The sequence below is a fragment of the Lepus europaeus genome, chromosome 13 (assembly GCF_033115175.1).
Source record: "Lepus europaeus isolate LE1 chromosome 13, mLepTim1.pri, whole genome shotgun sequence".
NCBI lineage: Eukaryota > Metazoa > Chordata > Mammalia > Lagomorpha > Leporidae > Lepus > Lepus europaeus.
Genome location: NC_084839.1, coordinates 6,912,658 through 6,927,112, shown reverse-complemented (window position 1 = coordinate 6,927,112; position 14,455 = coordinate 6,912,658). Strand labels below are relative to the sequence as shown.

The window sequence follows — 14,455 nt, the reverse complement described above, 5'->3', positions numbered from 1 at the left end:
CTCTCTGCTGTGGTCCGGGAAGGCAGTGGAGGATGGCCCAAGTGCTTGGGCCCTGCACTCGCATGGGAGACCAAGAGGAAGCACCTGGCTCCCAGCTTCAGATCAGCGCGGTACACCGGCTGTAGGGCCATTTGGGGGGTGAACCAACGGAAAAAGGAAGACCTTTCTCTCTGTCTCTCTCTCACTGTCCACAAAAAAAAAAAAAAAAAAAAAAAAAAAATTGATCCAAGGGCTTTTTCAGACATTTGCATGTGTGTTGTAAATTTTTATTTTGAAGTAATTTTTTATTTTATTCATTAGAGAGAGAGGGAGAGACAGAGAAACAGAGATCCTGCATCTGCTGGTTCACTCCCTAAATGGCCACAACAGCCAGGTCTGGGCCAGACAGATACCAGGAGCCAGGAGCTTCTTCTGGGCCTCCCACATGGGCCCAAGTCCTTGGGCCATCTTCCACTTCTTTTCGGGCCACATCAGAGAGCGGAATTGGAAGAGGAGCAGCTGGGACTCGAACCAGCGCCCATATGCGATGTTAAGATTTAGGTTGCAAATAGCTCGTGTGATTGTATCTTGGTTAGTACGGTAATCACTTACTGATGGGATGCAGCCTTCATTTAGTTCCCACAGATAAAAACCTGAGTAGTTGAGGTCCTGTTTGTAGGGATTTCACAGTAAATTGGTCGTTGTGAGAAGTTACTGTCGTTTCTGAACTGTACCTGGGGGCTGGGTGTGAGGGTGAGACTGTCCATGGCAGGGCAGTGGGGATTGGAGGGGGTGGGGAGAGCTGAGAGCTGAGCCCTGGGCTGCGTCTCCAGGACACATTTCCGTTCCCCAGGAAGGTGACAGCTGCTCAGACGTTGCAGGGTGCGGGTCAGCGTGCGCGTGCCTGGCCTTCTGCTCCGCACCAGGTGTTTCCCTGAGCACTGGCGCTTCAGCCAGCAAACAGCTGATCCTGGTTCTTGAGCTCCATTGGTTGGGGCCGGGGGTGGGGAGAGCAGACGATGGGAGGGCATGTTGAGTGATGCCGAGTGCTGTCTAGAAGAATAAAGCAAGCTGATGGAGTGGGGAGTGGTGGGGGTGGGGGTAGGGGTGGGGGTGGGGGTGGGGCACGTTCCCACATGGTCAGAGACCTGGACGAGGTGACGACCGGACCGGACAGAACTCAGTGCAGGTTGGAGCTGAGCTCAGGGAGGTGGAGAGGGGTAGAAAGGATCACGCCGCGGTGATCCTTTATGCCGTGATAAGGATTTGCGATTTTACTTTGAGTGAGAGGAAAACCGTTGGGGAGTTTGAGCATGGAGCGGCCGTAAGGAAACTTAGGATTTATCAAAATTTATTTATTTGAAAAGCAGAGTTATAGAGAGAGAGGGAGGGAGAGACAGAGATCTTTCATCTGCTGGTTCACTCCCCAAATGGTCACAACTGCCCAAGTCAGGAGCCAAGAACTCCATCTGGATCTCCCACCTGGGTGGCAGGGGCCCAAGTACGTGGGCCTCTTCCTCTGCTTTCTGTGGTGCATAAGCAGGAGCTGGATCGGAAGCGGCCGAGACTTGGACCAGTGCTGACAGAACCAGTGCTCATAAGGGATGCTGGCGTCACAGGTGGATTCTTAACTTGTGGTGTGACAAGACGTTTAGGACTTAGGGATCCCTGCCTGTGTGTGGAGGTGGATGGAGGTGAGGACCACTTAGGAGTTGTCCAGGTGGAGGTGAAAAAAAAAAGATTGATTTATTTATTTGAAAGTCAGAGTTACACAGAGAGAGAAGGAGAGGCAGAGAGAGAGGGAGGTTTTCCATCTGCTGGTTCACTCCCCAGTTGACCACAACGGCCAGAGCTGCGCTGATCCGAAGCCAGGAGCTTCCTCCGGGTCCCCCACGTGGGTGTAGGGGCCCAAGCACTTGGGCCACCCTCTACTGTTTCCCCAGGCCATAGCAGAGAGCTGGATGGGAAGTGGAGCAACCGGGTCTTGAGCCGGTGCCCACACGGGATGCCGGCCCTGCAGGCGGTGGCTTTACCTTCTGTGCCACAGGGCCGCCTTGGTTCTCATTTGAGTGCTCAAGAAGCCGTTGAAGCAAAAAAGGAAGCAGTCTCTGCAGCAGCACCCACGCCCGGTTCTGCAGTCAGGGAAGCAGCTCCCTGGGGAGCCGGTGACACAGATTCGGGGTCCCCCCGGGCCCACTGAGTCAGTCTCTGAGGTGGGTCCTGGGCTCTGCTTTGTATGTGTGCAGGAGATTTGCGTGCACGTAAGGTTTAGTGTACCTTTGATCAACAAGCAATAATTACATGTATTTACGAAATACAACGTGAGTCATGAGGTGATGGGATCAGCTGGCCTGCCCTGTCCATCACCTCGCGTGCTTTCCTTTGGTGAGAACACTTAAAATCCGCTCAGTTAGCAGCTGCGCACTATGCCTTGTCACTCCCTGTCCTGGCCTTACTGGGCAGCTGATCCAGAACTGTCCCCTGTCTGAGGGAAACTGTGTGTCCTTTGGCCAGCATCCCCCTGTGCCTGCTCACCCCACAGCCCAGCCTCTAGTGGCTGTGGTCAGACTTATGCTTTCCAAAGGTCCCTGTGGGGTCCCTGGTGGGTAGACTGTAGGGGGCATAGAGTAGAAGCTAGGAGCACGGTTAGGAAGCCGTGACGGCGGCCCAGGAGAGAGGTCCACGGAGCTGGTGATGGGGGCAGTGAGCACTGGTCAGATGGGAGATATCTGGTCCTAGGTGGAGCCAGGAAGATTTGCTGATAGAGTGAACGTAGGGTAGGAGAGGGAAGAGAGAATTCTGAGGGTTTTGGCCTTGGCAGAAAGGAGCCTGGGCCGAGAAGCAGGCAGCAGGAGCAGGGGTGCTGAGGAGGGAGGATTGGTTCTGGGGTCGATCAGCCACGACAGAGACGAGTGTGAGTCTGGGGAACACGTTTTGTCAGCTGAGCCGACGACTTTGTTTCCGCTCCTGCTGCGGAAGTGTAGTTGCTCGGCACGCTGAGGCTTGGTGGGTTAGGCTGTGTCTGCAGCTCCAGCTGTCTGTAGGGCACTGGTTCAAGTCCCGGCTGCTCCACTTTGATCCAGCTCCCTGCTAATGCACCTGGGGAAGCAGTGGAGGATGGCTCAAGTGCTGGGGCCCCTGCACCCACGTGGGAGACCCGGATGAAGCTCCTGGCTTTTGGTCTGGTCCGGTCCTGGCTGTTGTGGCCATCTGGGGAGTGAATCAGTGGATGGAAGACCTCTCTCTTTCTTTCCCCCTCTCTCTGTATAGCTCTGCCTTTCAAATAAATAAATCTTTTGAAAAAGAGAGAGAGAGAACAGGAATTTATTCTCATGGTTTTTGGAAGGCCAAGGTCAGTGTTCTCGTTGATTGGGTCTAATTTTCACCTTCAAATAAATAAATAAATGTTTTAAAGAAAGGATGATATATCTAATAGTGTCTAAATGTTTTTTTCTAACCACAAGTTATGGTATTTTGTCTGATTACCAGGTTTTGAAATAAAGATAACGGCAGCTTTCTGTGACAATGTCGGTTCTGATATCACAGAGTGTGATCAGTTATGTGGAAGAAGAAAACGTCCCTGCTCTGAAAGCTCTTCTTGAGAAGTGCAAGGATGTGGACGAGAGAAACGAGGTGAGGCCGCGCCTGCAGGCAGGTATCTGGCTGCCTCCTGCGTGCAGAGCGCTGTGCTAAGGCTAAAGGTGGTTTCAGCCTCTGTCATATTGGACTATTGCTGTGGTTCAGTTTCTCACAGGTAGCAGTACTTCAGAAGTGGTTCTCCCTGTGCAGCAGGTTGAGCTGCTGCTTGGGACACACGCATCCCGGACTGCATGGCGCCCATAGGTTGCTTACCCACCCCTCGTCTGCTCCTGTGTGGTGGGAACTTGGGCTCCTTCATCTTGTGGCTGTTGTGAATGTTGCTGATCCGAGCATGGACACACAGATACCATGTGTTTAAATGCTGACATGACAGCTTACTATTTTATTGTTTTTATTTGACATAGGATTCCTATTTTCATTTAGTGTTAACTCTGTCATAGGACATTTTTTTTTTTAAGCTTTACTTATTTATTTGAAAGGCAGAGTTAGAGTCAGAGGGAAAGATTTTTCTTCCTCTGATTCACTCCTTCAGTGGCCACACAGCTAAGGCTGAGCCAGGCTGGAGCCAGTGTACCAGAACTCCCTCTGGTTTCTTATGTGTTGCAGGGGCCCAAGCACTTGGGCCATCTTCTGCTGCTTTCCCAGGTGCATTAGCAAGGAGCTGGATCAGAAGTGGAGCAGCTGGGACAGGAACTGGCTCTCTTATGCGATGCCAGCATTGCGAGCAGTGGCTTAACCTGCTGTGCCACAATGCAGGCCCCCCTTAAAGGACATCTTGATATAAAACATCTTACAATAAATAGAATTGTGCTGGCTAATGTTTTTATCATTTATGCAAATATTATGGTATGTATGTTCTATATCAGCTCATTTAATGTGTACAGCAGCTCTATTATGATTACGAATAGTCACTAACTTTTTAAAATATAATGGAGATTATTCATTATTAGAGTAAATGAACTACAGAAGTTATTTTATTAGCATATATTAGCATATGTAGACTAATAAAATGTGATAGCTTAAAAAGATTTTTATTTCATAGACATTTCCTTTTTAAAAAAATGAATCTTTTTTTTAAAGATTTATTTTTTATTTATTCAAAAGGCAGAGTTGCAGGGAGAGGGGGAGAGAGAGAGAGAGAGAGAGAGAGAGAGAGAGAGAGAGAGATCTTCCATCTGCTGGTTCCAGGAGCTCCATCCGGGTTTCCCATGTGGGTGCAGGGACTGAAGTGCTTGGGCCATCTTCTGCTGTTTTCCTAGGTCCATTAGCAGGGACCTGGATTGGAAGTGGAGCAGCCAGGACTCAAAGAGGCGCCATTTGGGATGCCAGTGTTGTGGGTGGAGGTTTAATCCACTACACCAGAATGCTGGCCTGTATTTCATTTTGTTTTTCAAAAGAGCAGAACGTTACTCAGCTCCCCTTGGTGCAAGGCAGATAGTATTGAGGCTGGATCTCAGTTTCCTGCTTCAGAAAAGGAAAGACTTCAAGAGATGGCTGTCGTGTTTATCACAAAAATGTGATGGGAACCTTCAAAGGAGAATTTACACATCTTTTAGTTTTATTGCAACTATTGAGAGAAGGAGGTGCACCCTCCAAAGGTGACTGCCTTCAAAGGCAATGGCCACTGAGGTTTAATAGACTAAAAAGCAGCAGTGGGAGCCCGGGAAGGTGACTGCACTGAGCCCTGGGAAGCCGCTGTGCAGTGGGGGTGTGTGCAGGAGCTCAGGCAGTGTCTGTGTTCTGGTTTGCTCTGGTGTATTCTGGCTTGAGGTCATCGTAAGTAGTGGATTAGAGGGGCTTTTGTCCGTTTTGTGTGACTGTAACAGAACGCTGCAAACTGCGTGGCTGATAGAGAAGTTTGATTCTCCCGTTCTGCAGGCTGGGAAGACACAGGTCCTGGGGTCAGCGTCTGGTGAGGGCCTTGCTGCTGTTCACAGCACGGGCAAAGGCATCACGGGTTGGAGAGCCCTCCAGGGACACATAGACGGACAGACAGACAGAGTCGTGTGGGGCTTCTAGCCGAGCACCTGGCTGCCTTCCCTCTGTCTCCTGGGTCGACAGCTCCTGGTTCCTGAGAGCTGTGACTGTTCAGTCTTGGCACGTCACCACTTAACCGAGTTGGCTCTTTGTTTACCGTGCAGGATTTATGCATGTTTACATTATTTCTCTCACTCTCTGGAAACACCTGTCTTTGAATAATTGGAAATGTAATGTAACCCCGGAAATAAAGCAGAAAGCTCCCTTCAGCCTTTGGAAATACTGTGTTGAAAACTGATGAAAATGCAGGTCAGGGATTCATATTTGTTGACCGTAGTTGATATATGAGGGAACTTTGAGAAGTTTCTGGAAACAGGGAATTAAAAGATAATGTGAATTTTACATGAGCTTTTAAAGATATCCTCATCTTATAGAGTTGGCTTTTATACCTCACTTTTCATTCCAGTACTAGAAGGAGAGCGATGCTGTAGAAAGTATGCCCAAGAGCTTAGAGCTGACAGGGGCAGGCCGGGGTGGTAATGGGTGTCTGTTAATACCCAGTGTCACACACATAATGTTTAAGGTAATGGCATTAACAAGTAGCAACGTGTCTGTTGCTTTCTAGAGTGAGGAGTATTGTAAAAGTTATGATCTGATGTTTAAAGGATAGGCTTTTTCACCTGGAAAATCTATTTATGGATACTACCTCGTTCGCTAATGGCCCTGGTTGAATAATGTGACTACCGCCTATAATTTAGTATCCATCATTATACTAAATTATTTAGCATGCCTTTATTTGATGTGATTTACTTCTTTGTGTAATCCAGAATTTGTGTTTAACTCTTGCATTATTTTATAATAGCACTTGTTGCATTTTGCTAATTGTTAGTTATTTGCTTGTTTTTAAAATTTTTTTTCAAATATTTATTTAGTCATTTTTATTTATTTAAAAAGGAGGGGCGGGGAGAGAGAGATCTTCCATTTACTACTTTACTCCCCAGATGCCCACAACTGCCAGGGAGGGGCCAGGAACTCCATCTGGGTCTCCTGTGTGGGTGGTAGGGATCCCAGTACTTGATGACCCAGTCATCTGCTGCCTCCCAGAGTGTGCATTAACCGGAAGCTGGATAGGAGACTGAGGTGGAACGTGATCCCAGACACTCTGGTATGAGATACGGGCATCTGGGTGGTGGCTTAACCTGCTGTGTCATAGTACCTCCCCCTTCTAATACATTTTTAAATTCTTTGTTTGATTTACTCAGCAAATATTTCATTTGTATGTGTGTATGTATGTATTTGAAAGAGTTACAGAGAGAGAGGAAGAGACAGAGAGAGGGATCTTCCATCTGCTGGTTCACTTCCCAAGGCTGGGCCCAGCCAAAGCCAGGAGCCAGGAGTTTCATCTGGGTCTCCCACTTGGGCCATCTTCTGCTGCTTTTCCCAGGCCATTCTCAGGGCACTGGATTGGTAGTGGAGCAGCCAGGATTTGAACTGGTGCCCATATGGGATGCCGGTGAAACAGGAAAAGGCAGTAGCTTTACCAGCTATCCCACAACGCCGGCCCCTCAGCACATATTTGAGTACCTGGCTAGCAGTTGCTGTCACCTCACACACATGGTCTCTCACATGTATGTACAAAACAGGCATTTTCCTGCCCTCATGGAGTTTAGAGTCTTTAGGGAAGGCAGGTAACAGTCCATTGTTAATCATACAAATACAAATAAAATTGCAGGGGCCGGTGCTGTGGCCCAGTGGGTTAAAGCCCTGGCCTGCAGTGCCAGGGGATCAGTGAGGAGATGGGACAGCTTGAGGGTACATGGGGTGGGAGTGGCACAGACAGGCGGAGAGGCAGTCTGCCCTGGCCCCACCATCATCCAGGGCTTCTGTTGGCCTTGGTCAGGATTTGGGTCCTTTTCCAGAAAACACTGAAGGCTTTGACGCAAAGGACTGATGTCAAATTGGTATTTTAAATAAATGTATTACGGTTTCCCACACACACGTTGATAGACACACAGTAAGTAGGTCTCAAGTATTCGTACAGTTGAACTTAATTTTTGTGTACATTTTTCTCATAGACCTTGGTGTGTTTCAGTACCTGTAGTATTATGACTGTTTAACCCGGTGCTTCTGCACCTGTGTCACAGCCTGGCATTCAGGGCAATGCTCTTGCAGTAGCCGGCTTGCTCTGGGGGTGAATTCCAGGGTGGAGCTACCTGGGCCCTGCTCCCCACTCTCCAGGGTGTAGGAAGCACTTTTGGCTTGAAGGCTGGACTACACTGATTAATTATCAGAGGTTTACTTTGATGCGTTGACGTTACAAGAGAAGACATAAAAACCAGGCAGGCATTTGGCACGGCATCCTGCGTCCCAATCCGGGTGCCCGTTCTGAATCCTCCTCTGCTTCCTGTCCCAGCGTCCCACAGTGTGCACCCGGGAGGCCCAGTGACGGCTCAGGTGGTTGGGTCCCTGTCCCCAGGGTGGGACATGCTAATTGAGTTCTGGGCTCCTGGCTTCAGCCTGGCCCAACCCCTGCTGTTGGGGACATTTGGAACTAAATCAGAGATGGAAGATCTTTCTCCCTCTGACTCTGCCTTTCAAATAAAACAATGAGAAACCTACTTGTGTGTGAGCGTTATGTATGGTACCTGTATTGTATGTCTCTTATCTCCCTCTAGTCCTGCTTTAGAGAAAACGTATGTATGTGATTAAAAACTCGTTGTATGTCATATTCTGCCTGTGTTGTTAGAGAATTTGGTTGCCATAGGTATTCTGAGATTTTATAGACCTTATGATAATTACTTTCCAGATCACAGTATTATGCATGTTTACTGATGTTTAATTAATTTTCATGCCAAAACATTAATATTCTATGATAAAAAATGTGTAATTTTCTCTTTTAATGTATTAGAAAGCCAAACCTAAGGTTCAAAGCTGTGTCTGAACCACAGAGACATAGTAAATGCAGCCAGGGTCTCATGGAGCTCCTGGCAGACAGGCGTGGTGTGTGTGGCTGCGGTTTCTCAGTGCGAGCGAGCGAGCATCTGCTAAGCTTCCTGTGTCCTCCGTTCCAGTGTGGCCAGACCCCGCTGATGATAGCCGCCGAGCAGGGCAGCCTGGAGATAGTGAAGGAGCTGATTAAGAACGGAGCGAACTGCAACCTGGAAGACTTGGTGAATATGGAAAGAATTTAACTCTGTTTCCTTGTTTTTAAGTGATTCAAAAGTAAAAGGTTAAAAATTATACTTTAGGTATAACTCGCCTTGCCTCGGGTTTAAAGAGCGATGCAGGAGAGAGATTTTTAGCAAGAGGGGTCTGGACTGATTTTCCTGTGTTAGTAGCACCGGCTGAGCCGGCAGCAGCACAGATGTGTAAATAAACCTGCCGGCCTGCGAAATACCGCGTGGGAGGCGTGTTGTTCCTACCCGCGTGGGAGGCGTGTTGTTACTACCCACGTGTGGGGCATGTTGTTACTACCCACGTGTGGGGCGTGTTGTTACTACCCACATGTGGGGCGTGTTGTTACTACCCACGTGTGAGGCATGTTGCTACGTAACCCCCGTCAGGTAATTTACATCATACATTCGCTCACGTGATAGTGGCCAGAAAGCTGTGCCCTTTCTGGTGTCTTCTGAGGGGTGAATCAGCATTTGAGGAAGTTACATTAATTTTGGAATTGCTCTAGAGGGTCACATGGTGACTTTTAATGGCTTGATCTTTTGAATTAATGACATTCATGACAGGCAGTTGAATAGGATATCTGCATGCTGCATTGGAGATGTAAAGGAGACTAGCTGTTTCCTTATCACATGGCTGCTAAGCTGGTTGCCTGGGGTTGCCCTGATTGAAGGGCCTGTGAGTACCCAGTGGATCATAGGCACTTGGAGTGTGCAGTCATGGTTGCCAGCCACAGACGCGCTTGGAGGCTTTGCTGGTGATGGTTGCTACTATGTATAAAACACACTATGTGAGTAGAAGTGGCATTGGAAGACTGAACAAGCAGTCGTGTGGCCATTTCTGCACCCGTGGTAGAGATGTGGGTGGGAAAGCTCTGGAGAGCCTCAGCATTGCTCTGGGGAGTTCAGGGTGTCCGGGTCATGTCGGTTGGGTGGGATCGTTTGGCGTGTAAATTCTTGTTTTGACTTGCAATGGTAACGTGTCTGTATGTTTCCAAGGACAACTGGACAGCACTCATAGCCGCGTCTAAAGAAGGGCACGTGCACATTGTGGAAGAGCTGCTGAAGTGTGGAGTGAACTTGGAGCACCGCGACATGGTACGCGTCCTGCCCGGTGCTGCTGCTCACTACAGCCGTAGCAGCAGCAGCAGGCAGTGGGGAGTCTTGCGTTGTAGGTGTGAAGTCGTGGTGATGGTGTAGGGTTTGGGTTTGGGCACTGAACGGAGCATCAGAGAATGCTTTAAAACCCAGGTGTCACGAAATGGCTCTTTTGGAAGTTCTTAGTTAAAAGTTCTTAGTTCAAGTTATTTCTGAGTGTAAAATTCTGAAATATTGTTAAACCACTAATTACCTTGTGCTACATCAGTGTTTTAGAACTTGGGAGAAAAGTGTTTCTTTTAGGTAGGCCTTTAAGAGGGACACCACCTACTTGTAGAAATATGTATTGTCAGCTGTTTAGAGCTATAATTTTCAGACTAATATTTACAGATTTATTTTAAGGTGTAATTCTGTTGAGACGTGCTGTCTGCACACGCCAGGTTTAATAAGATGTTCGCCGTGAGGATCCTCTAGCTGTTACTCTTCTCGGCATCTGGTTGGGACATGAAGATGGAGAAAGCAGTCCTGTCTGGCTCCATGTTTGAACTCTTTCAGGAAGGAAGGAGATGGTCTGCCTTGCTCCGTGACACCTGGGTCGCAGCCGATGGCGCTTTGTGAAGTCCACTCGGCTGGAGTTTAAGAAACCACAGCATTCTGCTGTCTTGCATTCACTTGCAACTTACACAAGAGTTTTACCTCTTTAACTTTGTATTTGTTTTCAAAGCTTAGCAAAGTGAGTGATATGCTTATTTTTATAGGTAGGCACAGAGACCCATTTGCAACCGTTCTAGTTCCTAAATTTAAGAAGAGTACAATAAAAGTTTAGGGAGAGAAGGGAATGATGTCAGTCACCACGGCCAAGCGTGGGTACAGGGCCCAGAGTCTGGGTGGAGGTCTCACCCACCGGGTGCGCAGACGCAAGGGACCTACAGGGTTCGCTGTTCACTGAAGACCCCGCACTGCTCTATCAGGGGACGCTTGCTCTACGCCTGGCCTACGGAGGGGCTTCGAGGCCAGGCACTTACCTGGCTCTCAGAACAGTCCCAGGGGCTGAGGCTTCCTTTCGTTCTGAGTGCATAGTTGATGACCTGAGGCTGGAAGAAGGGAGTCTCTGCCCAGGTCACGTGCTGCTCCGTTTGGAAGCTAGGTCTGCCTGTTCCAAAGGCTTTCCCTCTCATGCTGTACGTGTACGTGGGTCAGCACGCCGTCCTGTTTCATTCTGAGGATAGACGACAAGCCTCGGCGTAGTCATTTGTATGCTTGACTTATTTCGAGTAGTCTGGGAGTATTGGGAATTTAAAACTACATCTTATACTGTGAGGATTCAGTGACGTAAGTAAACATATTCACAGCAGGAACGTGGTTAGCGGCAGTTCCGTGCTGGGAGCTGTCCCCAGGTGTTACCTCCCTCTCCTGTTCCTCTTCTCTAGGGAGGATGGACCGCTCTCATGTGGGCGTGCTATAAAGGCCGGACTGAAGTTGTAGAACTGCTTCTTTCGTATGGCGCCAACCCGAGTGTCACTGGTCTGGTAAGGGTTAACAGAAAAGCCACTTGTTACGTAAGTGGTAAGTGGTAAGAGAATGCTTACTTGACTTCATGGTGGATAGAAGATTTCTACCTCTGATTAGACCTGTTATTAGAATGTGGTTTCAATACAAAATGAGATTTCTTTTTAAAGTTTATTTCTCATTTTTTTAATCAACAGAAAGGCACCTACTAGAGCTTAAATGTTAGTTACAATTCTGTTTGCAACATTTCAAAAGGAGGTTTTGAAATCTTTAATCATCTTATTTTTGTGATTTTGCATCCATAATCTGAAATTCTTTAAAGAGGCATTTATCAAATACCCATGCCTTTTTCGGTGCTTTCTGTTTTTAATCGTATGTCCTTGCTAGTCTTGCCTGTTGGCTAACCACATTAAAGTACTGAGTCTATGAACATAACTGTGTTCCTAATACATGCGTCTTTATAGTTGGGTGCCTTTCAGCTGCCAGTGATCTACTGTGTGTTTTGAGGTGGAGAATGGTGTGTAACAGAATTCAGAAGAACTTACTTTGTGTCACTCCCGTTGATGTCACACTTCTGTGAATGCCTGCTAAAAGATTCTCTCCCTCCCTCCCCTGCCTGTGCCCCTCCCTGCCTCCCTGTCTATCCCAGCAGTACAGCGTGTACCCGATCATCTGGGCGGCGGGGAGAGGCCACGCAGACATAGTGCGTCTTCTGCTGCAGAATGGTGCTAAAGTCAACTGCTCCGATAAGGTGGGTTGCGGGGTGGCTGCCGATTCCAGCTGCTGTCGCGACCGCTTGCCGTGGAAGTTATGCGGGCGTGTTCACGTGATCTCAGGAGACTGCCCGGTGGCATCCTGTGTTTTTGTGTATTAACATATTTAGAATAGATTTCTGTCCCGTGGAGGGACCCCTTATGTGTGTTATGTACTAAGTGTCCTGACGTTCGCCTTTCCTAAGCTTGTTGCTACCGTTTGAAGTTTTCTGTGTAACTCTTTTTCCATCTTCAGTCTACCTGCTTTCTCCGGCAGGGACAACTTTTCCAACATCCAGGTTTAGTCCTCTGTCTCTCGTACGAAACACCATCCTGGTGCTGGGTGAAGATGGGCCTGGCCTCCCCTTCTCCCTTTTCTCCTGCTCGCATGCCCACTGCCCCACGCTGCCTTGCACGCCTCCTGGTGGCCTGTAGGTCCCCAGCTCCTGTGCCCCTGGGCCGGGTGCCACGCCCTGTCCCCTCGCCTGCCTTGGTCTCCCTGCATCTCCGAGGCGTGGCTAATGTGCCATCCCTTCCAGAATGTCGTCCTGGTCATGTTCAGGAAAATCCTCCGCACCCCCTTTCTGCTGAGCTTACTCTCCCTTGCTCTGCGGAGCTTCAGTGGCTCTCACTCTTGGAGGACAGAGCCTGGGCTTCTGGTGGCTTTAGCCTGTCCTCCAGGCGCTCTCTTGTCCTTCCGTGCCTTAAACCCAGCGCGTGCTTTTGCCTACGGCTGTTTGTCCAACATTCTGAGCGCTTGGTTCCTCCCTCAGCCAAGAACGCGACTGCTTCCTCTGCCTGATGAACTCCTATTCCGTTCCCCAGGCTCGCGGGAGGCCTGCACTGCTGCACCTCTGCTCCTGGCAGTGTGCTCTGCGGACTCCCGCTGGAGCGCAGCACCTGCCGCCCTGTCATGAGTGGTGCCAGGCCTTTCCCGCACCAGGGAGCGTGCTCCATGGCGATAAAGGACCATCTCATTTTGTGCCTTCATTATTTCCCTTGGGTGTTTTGGCACACTGTTGGGAAAATTATGTTCTTTTTAGATGAACAGCAATATAGCTATTTATAGGGTAACAGCTATCAAGATTTATTTTTTGTAACTGGAATAGATTCTGAGCATAAATTTCTTTTATTTTTTTTGAAAAATATTTATTTATTTATTTGAAAACAGAGAGAGAGAGAGAGATATGTGTGTCCTTCATCCACTGGTTCACTCCCCAGATGGCCGCAACAGCCAGAGCTGGGTCAATCTGAAGCCAGGAGCTTGGAGCTGCTTCTGGGTCTCCCACACTGGTGCAGGGGCCCAAGCACTTGGGCCATCTTCACTGCTTTCCCAGGCCATAGTAGAGAGCTGGATTGGAAGTTGAGCAACTGGGATTCGAACTGGTGTCCACATGGCATGCTGGCACTGCAGACGGCTGCCTTACCTGCTATGCTACAGCGCCAACCTCAATCATAAATTTCTTTAAGGAGAGCAGGGCCACCCAGCCTGTGGGAGTGTGACACGGTCTGTCCTTCAAGGAGAGCGGTGCCACCCAGCCTGTGGGAGTGTGACACGGTCTGTGCTTTAGTGTGACAGTGCTTGACGGGCACAGACACGCCATCGACGAGGAAGGGGTACACTGAGGATGAGAGTAGGAGTGTACTTCATGCTTCATTTTAAGGAGTTTTGTGTAGATTAATGGCTTCGTGAGGAATGTAGGGAGGCCACTCTGTGTGTTTACAATCTGGCACTGCGGAGGTTTGCATCTTGTACCGTTGGCAAATTCACTTTGACTCCGAGGTTGAGGTCTGTCTAAAATGGATGCAGCTCCTTCTGTTGGCATTTCTGATTTGAACATTTAATTTCACGAACCTTTATTTTTGCCTTCTGGCCTATAGGAAAACTAACGTAGCTTGGCATTCCAGGCCCTCCAGAGTCAGATACTATGCTGCCTACTCTGTACTCTTTTTGGCGTTTTGAGAAAATCTTCAGTACCTACTGTGTGCAGCGTCCTGTCTTGTACTTAATGTGCAAGATGCAAAAACAAAGAAGAAAAGATCTCTGTTCAGAGAAGCAAGTAGATAAGCAGGGCGCTGTGAAATGCAAAGGCCAGGACTAGGCGGTGGGAGAATTCACTGATAGCTGAGCCAGACTTGGAGAGAGCCGGACTTAATCTAGGCCTTGAAGGATGGGCAGAATTTCCATCCATGGAGATTAACCTCAGCACCGGAGAACGAGAACCAAAGGCCCCCGTGTGATTTCACATGGTTTGTCTGGTACTGAGCAGACCAATGAGGGGAGGGCTGTGCTGAGTGTGGGAGAGGCTTTGTGGGAGGAAGCCCTGGCTGTACGTGTAGCCAGGTGCAGACAGACCGGAACACCTG

The 14,455-nt window shown here is 48.8% G+C and overlaps 1 protein-coding gene across 8 annotated transcripts in view; it reads left to right on the top strand.

Moving 5' to 3' along the window:
- Positions 1 to 14,455, top strand: part of KIDINS220 (kinase D interacting substrate 220) — a 131,717-nt gene that overhangs the window by 3,220 nt on the left and 114,042 nt on the right. For 4 of the 8 annotated variants that reach the window (XR_009867773.1, XR_009867771.1, XM_062208922.1 and 1 more), the window contains exons 2-6: positions 3,469 to 3,612; positions 8,628 to 8,726; positions 9,729 to 9,827; positions 11,258 to 11,356; positions 11,989 to 12,087. Coding sequence is in view for 4 of the 8 variants with exons in the window: in XM_062208922.1 (XP_062064906.1) it covers positions 3,505 to 3,612; positions 8,628 to 8,726; positions 9,729 to 9,827; positions 11,258 to 11,356; positions 11,989 to 12,087 (504 nt within the window). In the remaining 4 variants the exon portion in view is untranslated. Of the gene's footprint in view, positions 1 to 3,468; positions 3,613 to 8,627; positions 8,727 to 9,728; positions 9,828 to 11,257; positions 11,357 to 11,985; positions 12,088 to 14,455 lie in introns of all 8 variants that reach the window. The other 4 variants (XR_009867772.1, XR_009867770.1, XM_062208921.1 and 1 more) reach the window with 1 other exon arrangement.